The sequence below is a fragment of the Pantherophis guttatus genome, chromosome 2 (genome assembly GCF_059756535.1).
Source record: "Pantherophis guttatus breed Tessera chromosome 2, ASM5975653v1, whole genome shotgun sequence".
Lineage (NCBI taxonomy): Eukaryota > Metazoa > Chordata > Lepidosauria > Squamata > Colubridae > Pantherophis > Pantherophis guttatus.
Window position 1 is genome coordinate 78,359,144 of NC_142064.1, and position 14,801 is coordinate 78,373,944.

The window sequence follows — 14,801 nt, forward strand, 5'->3', positions numbered from 1 at the left end:
GCTGGGACATGATACATTTTGCCACAGCTATTCCAGTGAAAATACCTTCCCACATTGTTCCAACCCACAATTGGGCTGCCTATTAAATATGCATTTTCTAGAGTGATGGATGAAGTGATTGCTTTGAGAGATATACAAAACATTCCATGCATGGAACTATGGACATATACATTATCCCTGTGCATAGACTTCCCTACCCCCAAAAATGTGTTTGCCCCATATATTCCATGCAGGAATCCCATACTGGAAAGCGGGCAGGCCTATTTTTGCCTAGGATTAGTATTGACTATAGAGACTTCTTTCACTATTATTTTACGAAAATGAGAGAATGCCATCAATGCCTTATTTTCCATCAAGAAGTAGAATTTTTTTTAAGCTGTATTGTTTGGCATCCCTTCAGAGATAATACAATACTATAAAATACTCATTTACTATAAAATGAGCTCTGGTGGCGCAGTGATTAGAATGCAGTATTCTCCACAGCCTGGAGTTCAATCCTGATGAGATTCAAATTTGACTCAGCCTTCATCCAAGGTCAGTAAAATTGGGACCCAGATTGTTGGGCGCAATATGCTGACATTGTAACTCACCCAAAGAGTGCTGTAAAGCACTGTGGGGCATTATATAACTCTAAGTGCTATTGCTATTAAAGATTACCATTTACAAGAATAAAAAAATAATACAAACTAGAAAAAGGAAAAGAGTAAAAGGAAAAACTTTCTAGGGCAAAAAAGAGAGAGAAAATGGAAAAGAAAGAAAAATAAGAATATAATAAAAGAAAAAAGAGAACTATATAAGGAAATGACTTCCCCTTTCATTATAACAAGCATAAGCAATTTTACTAACTTACAATAAATCACAGATATCCTTCTCCTATCTATAAACATATACACAAAATCTTGTGATTTCAGTCCTTATGTCAGTAAAAGTCCATGAAGAGTTACCAGAGATATTAACAAATATATATTTTAACTTTGATAAAAAAACACCCAGTTTATATTCTTTCCTCTTACTTCTAACAATTTTGTTCTTTCAAATAGCATCTTAGAACTTGATTTATTTTCATTTTTTCTTTGTATTTCTTACACCATTGTTTGAATCTTTTAACAAGTCTCATTTTTTAAAAAAAATTGATTTATATGCCACCCTTCTCCGGAGACTCAGGGTGGCTTACAATGCGTTAAGCAATAGCCTTCACACTTTTGTATATTTTTTTATACAAAGTCAGCTTATTGCCCCCACAAACTGGGTCCTCAATTTACCTACCTTAGAAAGGATGGAAGGCTGAGTCAATCTTGAGCCTGGCAAGATTCGAACTTACTTTAATTGCAGACAGTTTTGTGAACCCAATAAAGGAAAATAATCCAAGTCTTGTTCTTGGTTTGATTGATATATCCTATCATATTTTAAAAGAATTTTTAATCAAACCAAAAGCATTTCCTCATGGGAAGGATTCTGTATCATTAATTCCAAAATCTTATTTAGAATTTATCTTGATCCTTAAGTCCATTTATAACTTTTTTAAAATCAAAACAGTAATCACCCTTTTGCTATTTATTCCAGAAAGTTAAATCCTTGCACTTATATTTAAAATATCTTTCATTAAGGATTGAAGAAAACTCACCCAGTGTTTTCAGACTTGTCAACCTAAAGGTTCTCATAGCTGAACGTCAGTTAAGCAATTTCTGAAAGCAATTAGAAAATAAAATATGCAAATTCAGTGTCCTTTTAAAGGGGGCCAATCATGGTTTGAGCAAGATGGCCATTCTCCATTCTCCTAGTTCTGTAAATCCAACAGAAACTGCTATCTTGTGTTCTTGCAAGGAACAATTATATGGGACACTTGTGGGCTATTGGAAGTCTTCTCGTCCAGAGAGCTATCACTAAGAGCTCATCAACTCACTTGAAGTTACAACAGCACTGAAAAACGTGATTTATGACCACTGTTCACACTTATGACCTTTGCAGCATCCCCATGATCACGTGATTTGCATTCAGATGCTTGACAACTGACTCACATTTGTGATGGTTGCAGGTCATGGGATCTCCTGTAGTGACCTTCTGACAAGCAAAGTCAATGGGAAGCCAGATTCAGTTAACAACCATGTTACTAATTTAAGAACTTGCAGTGATTCACTTAAGACATGTGGCGAGAAAAGTCGTAAAATGGGGTAAAACTCCCTTAACAAATGTTTTGGGTGTGTGGTCATAAGTTGAGGACTGCCTGTATTTTCTATCTGTTTTTTCCCAGGCTGATGAAATATTCTCAACAAAGGTTGTTTACCAGCACTTTTTGGTTTTTTTCTTGCTCACTGATTGTGCCCAATCTTTTTGGATTTATTCTTCTATCTAGAATCGATATCTCAGAACTAATGATGCCTCAGACGATCATTAGTTCTGAGATATCGATTCTAGATAGAAAATACAGGTAGTAGAACAGTTAAATTCTTCTGCTCCTTTTCTTACAGTTGGACTCAAATGATTTAATGCAATTAGGCCTTCAAAGCTCCATTTTCCAAGTTCTACTTGGGCATTAAAGAAAAGGAAATGATTCATTCCAATATGAACCGAATAGGGTTCACCTGTCTTTTTTCACTGTCTAGCGAGCTTGCTTACTTGGTTATTTTTTGGATGGATTTTAAATCCTACTTCAATTCCATATAGTCATGGTGTTACATTTCCCTTTAGTCCTGATCGTAATGATTTGTATTGAAGTCTCTCTTTTTTTATGAATTATTTTCTGCAAATTTCTTCAGGACTTTTGTTAATCGTTCCAGACTATTTTGAAGAATCTTGTCCGGCATGGTGGAGGGGGTTCAAGAATTTATAGGCAGGTTAAGTGGTCGTTTAGGGCATATACAGGAATTTATAGACATCATCTTGAAATAATTATAAAAAAATAACTTTGTAACTTGATTTTGCAGGGTTTTACATAGATAGAACCATAGCGTTTTTCAACTTAAAATCTTACGTTCCTATCCTAAGCCTACCTAGACTTTAACTATCATCTACCACAATTTAAAGACATATTGTACAAGTTTGTTGTTTAGTTAAATTATCATGGATTTTGACAAGGTGGCTTCAACAGTATATATTTGCCTATGTGCTTCGAATCAGCCTGATATAGACTTTCTATATCAGAAAAAGCTACTCTTGACATTAACCACAATGGACAAGTCCACTTTATTGGATTCCATCAAAAGAAATGTCAGGAAATTCAGTGTGCTTAGGAAACTGTGTAGCCTCTGCCTTCATGAAAATGGGAAACGGAAACTCAGGTTTCTGTTTAAAGAAAACAGGTTTGTAATAATCAGACCTTCAATAGACAGTAAATCCTATAGCTACAAAACTTCAAATATAAGTACCATGTTCTTTGACAAAAAAAGACCAGGTCTCTTGAAACATTTCCTGCCTGCAACGCCTTGGTGTCAGGGCCAAAAATTGATGTTAGGGATAGATTTTTAGAGGTTCCCTAAGGAAAGCAATTAGGATAATTTTCATTCAGACTTCTTTCTGTCCCAGAAGAAAAAAAAAGAAAAACATGGGAAAATCCCTTTGCCAAAGAACATTAAAATAGGGTTAGGTATAGGAATAGAGTTAGGATTAGGATTAAGTCTCCTTGGAATCAGGGCTGAAAATTGATGTTACGGATAGATTCATATAGGCCAGTGATGGCTAACCTTTTTGCCATTGTGTGCCAGGAGAGGGAGGGTCGCACGCACGCATGCCCACATCGATAATTCTATGCGCCCTGCCCTGTGCATGCACATGCAACCGCCCTCCCCCCTGCTCTTGGCACGTGATGGCCCGTTAGGCCCGTTTTTCTTTCTTACCTGGTTCCAGATCCTCTCTATTTATCTGGGAAGGGCAAAAACAGCCTTTCTCACTCCCTCGGAGTCCCTCCAAAGGCCTGAAATGGCCCTTTCCCCAATTCCCGGTGGGACAGGAAGTGACTTTTTTGCTGTTCCCAGCCTCCAGAGCCTCTCTAGGAGTCTCTGGAGGCTGGGGAGAGCAAAAAACGTCACTTCCTGTCCCACCGGGAATTGGGAAAAGGGCCATTTCAGGCCTTTGGAGGGCCTCCGAGGGAGTGAGAAAGGCTGTTTTTGTCCTTCCCAGATAAATAGAGAGGCTCTAGAGCCAGGTGAAAAAGAAAAACGGCCTTCCCCACGCCCCCTCCCCCAGGCCCTCTGGAGGCAGGAAACAGCTTGTTTTCCTACTTCTGGTGGGCCCAGAAGGCCCGAAAATCAGCTAGCCGATGCACGCATACACGCCAGAGCTGAGCTGGCGTGCCCACTGATATGGCTACGCGTGCCACAGGTTCGCCATCACGGATATAGACTCTCAAAGATAAAGTGAGTCTGACAGCTTTTTTTGTTAGGACTTCTTTCTGGGCCAGAGTAACGTGTATGGGAAAATCCTGTTGACTATGAAAATGAAACTAGGCTTAGGGTTATGGTTTGAGTTAGGTCTCTTTGGAGTCAGGCCCAATAACTGATATTAGGGATAGAGTCTTCAAGGTTCTCTAAAAAAAGAGAACCTGACAACTTTTCATTCGGACTTCTTTTATTGTGGACCACTATAAAATACATGGGAAACTCCCATTGCCAGTGAAAATGAAACTAGAGTTAAGGATGTCACTTTCTTTAGAAACCTCTAAGAATCTATCCCTAACATCACTTTTTGACCCTGACTCCCAAAAGAGCTAATCGTAACTGTAACCCGATCCTTAACCCTAACCCTAGTTTTAATTTTCATTGTCAATGGGATTTTCCCATGTATTACTGTGCTCTACAAATATGTCTGAACGAAAAATAATCACATTCCCCTTCCTTAGAGAATTTCTAAGAATCTATTCCTAACATGAGTTTTTGGTCGTGACTCCAATGACAGCCAATCCTAAATCTATTCATAACCCTAACTCTAATTTCATTTTCATTGGCAAAGGCGTTTTCCCATGTACACTGCTCAAAAAAATAAAGGGAACACAAGCAGAAGACATCCGAGATCTGAATTAATGAAATAGCCTTATTAAATACTTTGTTCATACAGTAGTTTTGTGTTCCCTTTTGTGTTTGAGCAGCATATAAACTACTGTATGTAAAGAACAAAGTATTTAATAAGGCTATTTCATTCATTCAGATCTCAAATGTCTTCTGCTTGTGTTCTCTTTATTTTTTTGAGCAGTATATTTTTCTGTGCTCCACAAACAAGTGTGAACAAAAAGCTGTCACATTCTCTTTCCTTAGAGAACCTCTAGGAATCTATCCCGAACATCATTTTGTGGCACTGACTCCAAAGATCCCTAACCCTATCCTTAACCCTAACCCTAATTTATTTTTCATTGGCAATGGGATTTTCCCATGTATTTTACTGTGGATCCCATGTGGTCCACAAAAAAGTCTGAACGAAAAGCTGCCACATTCTCTTTCCTTAGAGAACCTCTAAGAATCTATCCCTAACATCACGTTTCGGCGCTGACTCCATTGAGAGCTAACCCTAATTGTAAGCCTATTCTTAACCAAGTTCTAACTCCATTTCAATTTTCAATGGCATTTTTTCATGTATTTTACTGTGCTCCACAAACAAGTCCAAAACAAAATCCATCACATTCTCTTTCCTTACTTAGAGAACCTCTAAAAATCTATTCCTAACATCAAGTTTCAGGGCTGACTCCATTGGGAGCTAACCCAACCCTACCCCTACCCTTAAACTGAATCCTAGAAAATTAAACTAGGGTTTGGGTTAAGGATAGGGTTAGGGTCAGCTCTTAATGGAGTCAGGGCAGAAAACTGATGTTAGGGATAGATTCCTAAAGGAAAGAGTACATGACAGCTTTTTGTTCGGACTTCTATGTGGAGCACAACAAAAGACATGGGAAAATACCATTGCCAATGAAAATGAAACTAGAGTTATGATTAAGGATAGGGTTAGAGTCAGTGGTAGGTTGCTACCGGTTCGCCCTGGATTGGGCGAACTGGTAGTGATGGCGGCAGGAGGTTCCGCCCACCCACCCGGATGCTTCTGCACATGTGCAGAAGCCTCATGAGTGTGAGTGCGGCCACGCCCACAAGCGAACCGGTAGCGATGGGTTTTGAAATCCGCCCCTGGTTAGAGTTAGCTCTCTTTGGAGTCAGGGCCAAAAACTGATTATTAAGAATAGATTCTTAGAGGTTCCTAAGGAAAGAGAACGTGACAGATTTTCGTTTGGACTTGCTTTTTGATCACAGTAAAATACATGGGAAAATCCCATTGACAATTAAAATGAAAGTAGAGTTAGGGTTAGATATCCTTGGAGTCAGGGACAAAAACTGATCTTAGTGATAGATTCATTTTCTAAGGAAAGAGAATATGACAGCTTTTCTTTTTAAGGACCATAGTAAAATTCATGGGAAAATCCCATCGTCAAAGAATATACCTGAAGGAATTGCAGTCAGGAACTGCTGCTATCTTAAAATTAAACTATCTATGTTATTTTACAAGTAAGGTAGCCGAAGTGCAGCCTAAGGTTCTCTGAAGCAATGAATCGGCTGAACAGTACACACAAATAAGAATGTTTTACTGAAAACCCTTGTAACTCAGATACCAGCTTTCTGGGTAGTGGGAGATAAATACATTTGTAGGACTGAGAATAAAGTCCAACCTGATTTTTTACAGGAAATGTTTATGACCTGGCATCTTGTTTTCCAGCACATAATGGTCTCAACAAGCAGCCGCAATCAACTCCAGTTCCAGCTTATAATTATCGTCTTTTAATGACCCCGTTATCCTTTGCGGGGTAGACTCTGGGCAACTGAATGGAGCTGGCCGGATGCCCTTCCTGTCATTAGTGCGGAGTTATATTCAGCAGATATAATCTCAACGTGCCCATAGAGAGAAATATCTGCCTCTACCTAGGATCAGAACTCACTCCTGATTGTGAGACGAGAGCTCCACCTCTAGGCCACCGTACCATTCCCAGTCCCAGCCTACAATACATACCATAGTATAATACCTCAATGATGTATTCATTCGTTCTTCATTGTTAAGGAGAACCTGTAAGCTAATCTTCCATACCCATTGAAATAAATTGAATGTATGACACTGGCATTCATATCAAATTCAAGGTGTATATCAACCTGGTGAAAATATAGTTCAGGATAGAAGCCTAAAGTAAACTTGTCCTCTGTCAAGATGTCCAGGAGAATCCTTTGAATATGAATCAAATGTTGACTTGACATAATTGTACAATTTATGCATTCTTTTTTTTTGTGGCAGATCATTGTGATAGGGCCAAAAGAATGAAGATGATTGTGTTCGATAATCAGGCAAAGCTTTACACGATGTACTGTAGTAGAGGTATACTTAATGGCTTGCTTGTAGACTTGCTAATTATGAAAATGCAAAAAACAATGTTTTCCTTGATTAGTCTTAGTGGTTTAGAATTGGATTAGTTCAAATTAGTAACTGCTCATTTTCCAACAGAATAAAAGAAACATCGATTCAGGCCAGAAGAGAATATCAGCCGAAGCCCCGTATGACCTTGGAATTAAGTGACAATAATCAGCACAACGGAGGGCTCTCTAATGCTACCACTCCTAAGCCTTCAGGTAAGAATGGGAAAAGAGGAGATGAAGAAGAAATGTAAAAGAAAATTTTTGTACCTGTCATAGCTTCGTTGGATCCCAGTTCGGAGGAGGAGAAATTGGAACTGGGACTGTCTGACAGGGATGGCACGATCCCGTCTGAATGAGTGGAGAGTCCAGGGGATGAGGACAAGGCACTCCCAAAGCTGACTGGCTATTAGGGGAAGGGGGGCAGAGCCGACTGGATAGGGATCTGCTTGTAGGGCCAGTGGAGATGACAGGTTTCAGACCACCTCTGGCAAGGAACAGCTGCCTCCCCTGCCCAATCCATGGATGAGAAGAGCAGAGTGGAGGGAGGCATAGAGGAGGTCAGTGAGGCTGCTCGCGAGGAAGCAATCCTGTCCCTCCTCACAATGAATACTTGGGGAAGGTGTATTCTATGTGGGCGCACCCACCCTTTGGAATCAACTCCCCCAGGGGCTCCGGTTGGCCCCTGACCTTCGCACTTTCCGCTGCAAACTAAAAACATGGCTGTTTAAATTGCCCAGCCTGGACTGATGGGGTTTTGATTTTTAATGTATTTTAATATGTATTTTAATGTATTTTAATGTATTTTAATATGCGTTTAATATGTATTTTAACATGTTTCTTACTTGGATTGAGATTGTATATCTTAATTGTTGTGAGCCACCCTGAGTCCTATGGAGATAGGGCGGCATATAAATCTAATTAAAATAAATAAAATAAATAAATAAACATTTCATTCTTGCACAAATAGCATTTGTCATAGCGGTATCTCATTTTCAATTCCATCCAATCATTTGTAAAGGTTTACAAATTGCATTGTGATCCACAAGGGCTGAGAGAATACAGTTAGCCGCTAAAGGATAACCCACAGGCAGGACAAGGCATCATAGACCGGTATTGTGATGTTCTTCTAATAATATTACAACATAATGTAACGTAATAATAATATAACATAACATAATATAAAATATATCATTTTAAGGTAAGTATTGTAATAATTTACAACTAAGTGAGGTGTAAACCAGTTCAAAAAGAAAGTTTTTTTTAAACAGCCAGCATATATTCAGGGCTTAAAATTATTTTAATAAGAGATTCATAAAATAACTGGAAGAATGAAGTCTTCCCCTGGTCCTGATGTTAGCATAAACCAGGCATTTATGCACCAAAGACAAATTCCTTGTGTGTCCAATCACACTTGGCCAATAAAGAATTCTCTATCGTCTGTCTGTCTGTCTATCTATCTATCTATCTATCTATCTATCTATCTATCTATCTATCTCTATCATCTATCATTCAACAATCATAGGAACCTAATCATGACAACTCTGTTCCCTGTTGTATTTAATGCCCGTTCACTATGGAGTGCTGTGTCTTGTAGCTGCCTTTAGTAAGCCCCACATTTCTCTCTCTTATCCTTTTTTCTTTCCACCCAGGTGGTGTGGCTATGGATCAGCCGTGTTGTCGAGCTCTGTATGACTTTGACCCTGAAAATGAAGGGGAGCTCGGTTTTAAAGAAGGCGATGTCATCACCCTCACTAACCAGATTGATGATAACTGGTACGAAGGCATGATTCATGGGCAGTCTGGCTTCTTCCCCATCAATTATGTGGAAATTCTTGTTCCTTTGCCTCATTAGGGTAGCCCATCCATCCTATCAAAATTACTGTTTCTCCTAAATAATATTTTAAAAAAATAATTTGTTGGTACCACTGCTTTTGAAAAAGATTAAGAAATCAATAAATGAAATGGCTGCTTATTCCACATCACAACTACAAACTGCATCGGCCCCACAGATAATATTTGATTTTTGTGTCACCCTGCTGCAGAGTGGTGATGTGTGATATTTTCTTAAGGCATTGCAGCTGGACACATGAGATGTCCAGGTTATTCCTTTGGTCGCTACAGAGATGTCTATGCAGTGTTGGGGGTGAGAGAGTGTGGCAATTAATGGTGCAACTCAGTCTTAATATTGTGGAAAGAAAGCAGCTGAGTGATTGGGGAAGATAAAGCATATCGCCATTCTATCATTATTTTCTTCTCTTTCTACAAAGAAGAGGGGGAAAAAAACACATCCTTGGGCATTCCATCTTTCCCTAGCCAAACAATGTGGTTCATGCAGGCCTAATTATTGCTAACAGGCTTTTTCGTGTTGTCTTATCTCAGAAATGATTGAGTGCTGGAGAAACTGCGAAATGTATATTCCAGTTGCTTTACACATAAGCCACCACTGCGCTGTATTTGCTATATTCCAGCTGTGGCGGAAGGTATCTGGGAATCTATTAGTAGATTTTTTTTGGTGCGTGTGGACAATTGTGTTTTAATTCACAATTGTTTAACACTAGCAACAACAACAAAAAAAATCCTGCCTAAAAGTTGCTGACGTGAGGAGAATTGAGGGTACCCAGCTGTGATTTTAAAGTGAAAGGGACCTACCAATTGCTAGTGTTCAGAACAAATTCTTTTGCTTAGTGTGCTCAGAGGCGCCTTATTTTTTTTGTTTTGTTTTGTTTTAATTCTAAATGTATTAGCTCTTACCTGGCTCTGGTTGGTGAATCTGGGGTTCTAGTTAAAATAATAATAATACTAAACTTTTTAGTCTGCCAGCCCCATTTTAAATTGTTAATTCAAGAGCTGTTCAATATCCAGGTTACTTAAAGGCTTTTTAATAGCATCCAAAAGTTAAAGCAGGAAATACTAACTTTGGAGGGTAGCCTATGTGCTTGCTTAGAAAGCTTAAATATTAAAAGCACAATGCCAGCAGAAGTCAATCATACTTGGAGAAAACATTTTAAAAACAACGTTCAACTGTTTTACCTTGTGTAAAATTTAGGCACAAGAAGTATAATTTTAAAACGTCATGAGCCCTTTATTCTATATATTTACTAATAGTAATAAGCAACATACACCATGTAGTTTTATTTTCATCTACCTTGTGTTCTTTGAACATCATTTATGTATATTCTGCCCTCAGTGAGGACTAAATAATAACAGATTTTTTTTGTGTGTGTGTGCTTAGGAATTACAGTGACACATAGTTACATACACAAACACATTTCAATTATTTTTCTCTTCATGCTCTCCTCTATGCATTTATGTGCCACTTCCTCCAGTTGGGGTGTAAAATGTTGTCTAGCTGGTTCATTGTTGTTTCATTTGAATTACCCAGAATTCTGTTTCTCTATATAAATCTGTATATAAACCTTCTTGTGCTGCTTCAGATGTGCCACTTCAGTATTGGACCATGTGAAACGAAGGCAGTCCTTTTGCTTTTCATGTATAAACTATACCATGAACAGTGTTGTTCTTTCAAATAAAAATGCTGATTGACAAGCCACAATGGTTATGTTTGCATTTTCTTCATTAATATTTATGTTTAATAATACCACACGGCCACAGTTTCCTATCCAAGATACTGTAAGCAGTCTTTGGATTAAGACAGCAATTGGGACCAGGACTGCCATTGTTAAGTGATGGGATCATAAAAGGTGAAGTCATGTGACTACATCACTTAGCAATGAGGATCCTGGCAGTCTTCACTGCCATCGTAATCCCAAAAGGCAGCAAGGGCGGGACTGAACAATCAGTCAGTGAAATGACTTGCGTCCAGAAGTTGTGGCTGCTCCAAAACTGGAAGTTCTTAAGAAGTGACTGGACAACCATTTGTCTGAAATATATAGGGTCTCCTACCTAAGCAGATGGTTGGACTAGAAGACCTCCAAGGTCCCTTCCAACTCTGTTATTCATTCTGTGAACAAGCCTGATGGAAAATCCCAAATACCAGATAGTGTAATCTCAGCTTTCCACTTGTCTTCCCCAGGAATAGATACTGAAAAGCAGTGGCAATTAGCTGCTGATATGGAAGTTAATATAGCAGTTATGTCTACTATCCACTGTTTGTCTTTTGTGAACTTTTTAAATTTCATTTCAATCTTTCCAAGTTGGTGGTCCACACCAGGGATTCCCAAACTGTGGGCCACCGGGCTGCATGAATGGCTGGCCAGTACGTGCGCATACACCCACCCCCCCACTCATGCTAGCATCATCAGAAGTGCTGTGCGGGCGCTACTGGCCACCAACCTAGAAAGGTTGGGGAACTCTGGTCTACACCTTGGGTTTCTAATGCCTACAGCTTATTTGCTGACTGTAAAAGTATATACTTAATGTCTGTCTTGACTCTTCCACCACTGAGTTTTTGGGAATGGCCCTAATATTTTGAAAGAGCTTCCTCTAGTCTAGTGTTTAAGGCACCAGACTAGAAACCTGGACATTGAAACCCAGAGTTTAGCCATGAAAGCTAGCTGGATGATCTTGAGCTAGTCACTCTCGCTCAGCCCAACTCAACTGATAGGGTTGTTGCTGGAGGGACAAAGGAGGACGGAAATGTCCGATATGCTCACCACTTTGAGTTATTTGTAAAAATAATAAAAGCCGGATATACATAAGTAAATACAGATAGGTTGCAAATTACTGCAAATTTGAATAATGAAATACTCATTTTAGTACAAATTGTACAATGATACCAGATTGCCTTTAATGCAACCCAAAATTCATTTAATTGTCCAGGAAGTCTCTAAGTATCAACACTGACTTGAAGGAATCAAATAAATACAAATAATTTTCTGTCAAGCTGGAACCTTTTATCCATATATAGAAATATCATTTTGAATAGTGCAAATTCAAACCATTTCATGGGATTTGTTAACTACACTAATCGAGACCTGCCTATAATCTTTTCTATTTTAATTCTGTCGCTTACCCGTAAATAGAATGACAGTGTGTGAACCATGAGATTGCAGGAATGAATGAAAATGATTCTCAAAATATATTCAACATGCTAAAATGTAGAATAGCAATTGTTTCATGAAATCATATATACCTATAATAGGTATAATAGGTAATAATTCTAGTCTGGACTGGTGGTTAAAGTGTGGAGTGTCAAGTTTCGAGGTCGTCTCAAATAAATTGCATTTCAAACAAAGTCTTTGAAGAAAAACTCCTATTTATTAAGCACGACATTCTAAACCCGACTCCATCGAAGCCAACACTGACTTCCAGCCCCCAAACCCTTCCTTTCCGTTCCCCACTCCCCTGCACTCATTGGCCATCTTCCAAGTCATTCTACCCCTAATCTACTCCAGATCAAAGGAATTTCCCCCCTCCCATCCCATCTCCTAGGGGATATTATCTCCAGGGAAAATAAGTAGGTGAAAAGTCAAATGTCCCTTTCCAGATGCCTTCACTTCTCCTTCTTATGTCAGCACTAGAGTAAATGCAGCTTGAAGTGCTGACATGGAGAAGAACTGGTGAAACTTGGGTTCAAATCCTCCCTCTGTCCTAGAAGTTCACTGGGTGACTTAGAGATTTTCTTTGTCAGGCTCATCTACTTTAGTGGGCCATTGTAGCAAAACAAACTGAGAGGTGGAAGCACAATATATACCACCTTGGCTTCCTGGATGAAAGATGAACTATAATTGAAACATTCAGGAATTATTGAAAATGTACAAAGAAAATGCTTTACCAGTAATTCCTGACTTACAGCAGTTCACTTAGTGACCATTTGAAGTTACAATGGTGCTGAAAAAATGGTTTATGGCTGTTTTTCACACTTATGACCATTGCAGCATCCCCGTGATCAAATTTTGGATGCTTGGTAACTGATTCATATTTATGATGATTGTAGTGACCTGGGGTCATGTGATCATCTTCTGCAACCTTCTGACAAAGGGAAAGCCAGATTCACTTAAATCACCATGTTACTAACTTAACAACTGCAGTGATTCACTTAACAACCATGGCAAGAAAAATCATAAAACAAGGCAAAATTCACAACTTGTGTGGCTTACTAATAGAAATTTGGGGCTCAATTGTGGTTGCAAGTTGAGGACTAGCTGTAGTAATTTTATGGCCAATAGTATCAAATTTCAATTCTTTCAAGACACTGTGCTGATGGGACTCTGTCACCGCTCACTGACATAAGCATGTATTTCACCTTTTATTGAAGGAAGGAATATGCTTTGTGCTATCAAATGACAAGGTCTCAACCGTCAATCTTTCAGACTCAAAGGATTCATTCAGTTTTCCAAAATGCTTCTTAAAGTGTTATATCCAGTGGTGGGATTCAAATAATTTAACAACTGGTTCCCGGCTCTAATGATTTTTTCCCAACAACCAGTTCACCAAACTGCTCAGAAAGTTAACAACCGGTTTTCCCGAAGTGGTCTGAACTGGCTGAATCCCACCACTGGTTATATCCATACCTACCTAGAGCAGCAGTTGGCATAAGTTTGATGTGGTCATTCCAATGTATGTCGCTACCCACCTCAAGTTCATGACTCTGCTAAATATGTTTTCTAAAACAGAATACATGCCTGATGCCCTCAAAAATGGAAATATCCACAGAGAATATATAGTAAACATTGCACTGCAACGTGTTTACCCAAGAGAAGGACAGATGTTACAGGGACACTGTAATCTGCTTGAAACAATTGAAGGATGAATTTGCATTCTGTTTGGAGAGCCATGCTGCACAAATTACACAAGACATTTGTAAAGGGAGCAGATACATAAAAATAGGAGAATAGGGGAAAGTTATATTTCAATGTTTGAGCACAGGATTGTGTTCAAGCAGGAGTGTCAAACTCGCATCGTCACAGCAATATCACATGATGTATCGCAACTTTCCCCTCTTCGCTAAACTGGGGGTGGGCATGGCCAGTGCGTGACGCATCCTGCCTGCAAGTCGCAAGTTTGACAGCCCTGTGTTAAAATAACATTCTAGCCCTTTCCCCACAATAAATCAGATCACCTCATGAGAGTATAGCATGCTGTGGGAACACCATAAAGATCAATTGACCCAATCAACAGACTCTATCTTATGGCTAACCGTTTCCGGACCAAGTGTCCAAAGCGTGCAAGTGCGCGCGTGTGTACCTGAACCCCCAAAATGCAATGCGCACGCATGCCCCCCATGCGTGCACAGCCCCCCGCATGCCCCCCATCCCTGCACATGTGCTCATTGCCCCCTGCACGCGCCTTGCCCCACGCCTGCGCATGCGTGGCAGAGACCCAATGACCAGCTGGCTAGTGGGAGGCGGGCACATGCATGGCGGAGCTGAACTGGGGCAACAGCTCGCGTGCCCACAAAGAGGGCACTGAGTGCCACCTGTGGCATGCATGCCATAGGTCTGCCATCACGGGTCTATGGGCATTACA

The 14,801-nt window shown here is 39.5% G+C and overlaps 1 protein-coding gene across 2 annotated transcripts in view; it reads left to right on the forward strand.

The window, feature by feature from the left end:
* The window catches only part of SH3GL2 (SH3 domain containing GRB2 like 2, endophilin A1), a 92,751-nt gene extending 81,825 nt beyond the window's left edge, over positions 1 to 10,926 (forward strand). For both annotated transcript variants that reach the window (XM_087886304.1, XM_060690451.2), the window contains exons 8-9: positions 7,462 to 7,586; positions 9,023 to 10,926. In XM_087886304.1, coding sequence (XP_087742430.1) covers positions 7,462 to 7,586; positions 9,023 to 9,225 — 328 coding nt within the window. In that variant the 3' untranslated portion in view covers positions 9,226 to 10,926. The remainder of the gene's footprint in view (positions 1 to 7,461; positions 7,587 to 9,022) is intronic.
* Positions 10,927 to 14,801: the final 3,875 nt, after the last annotated feature.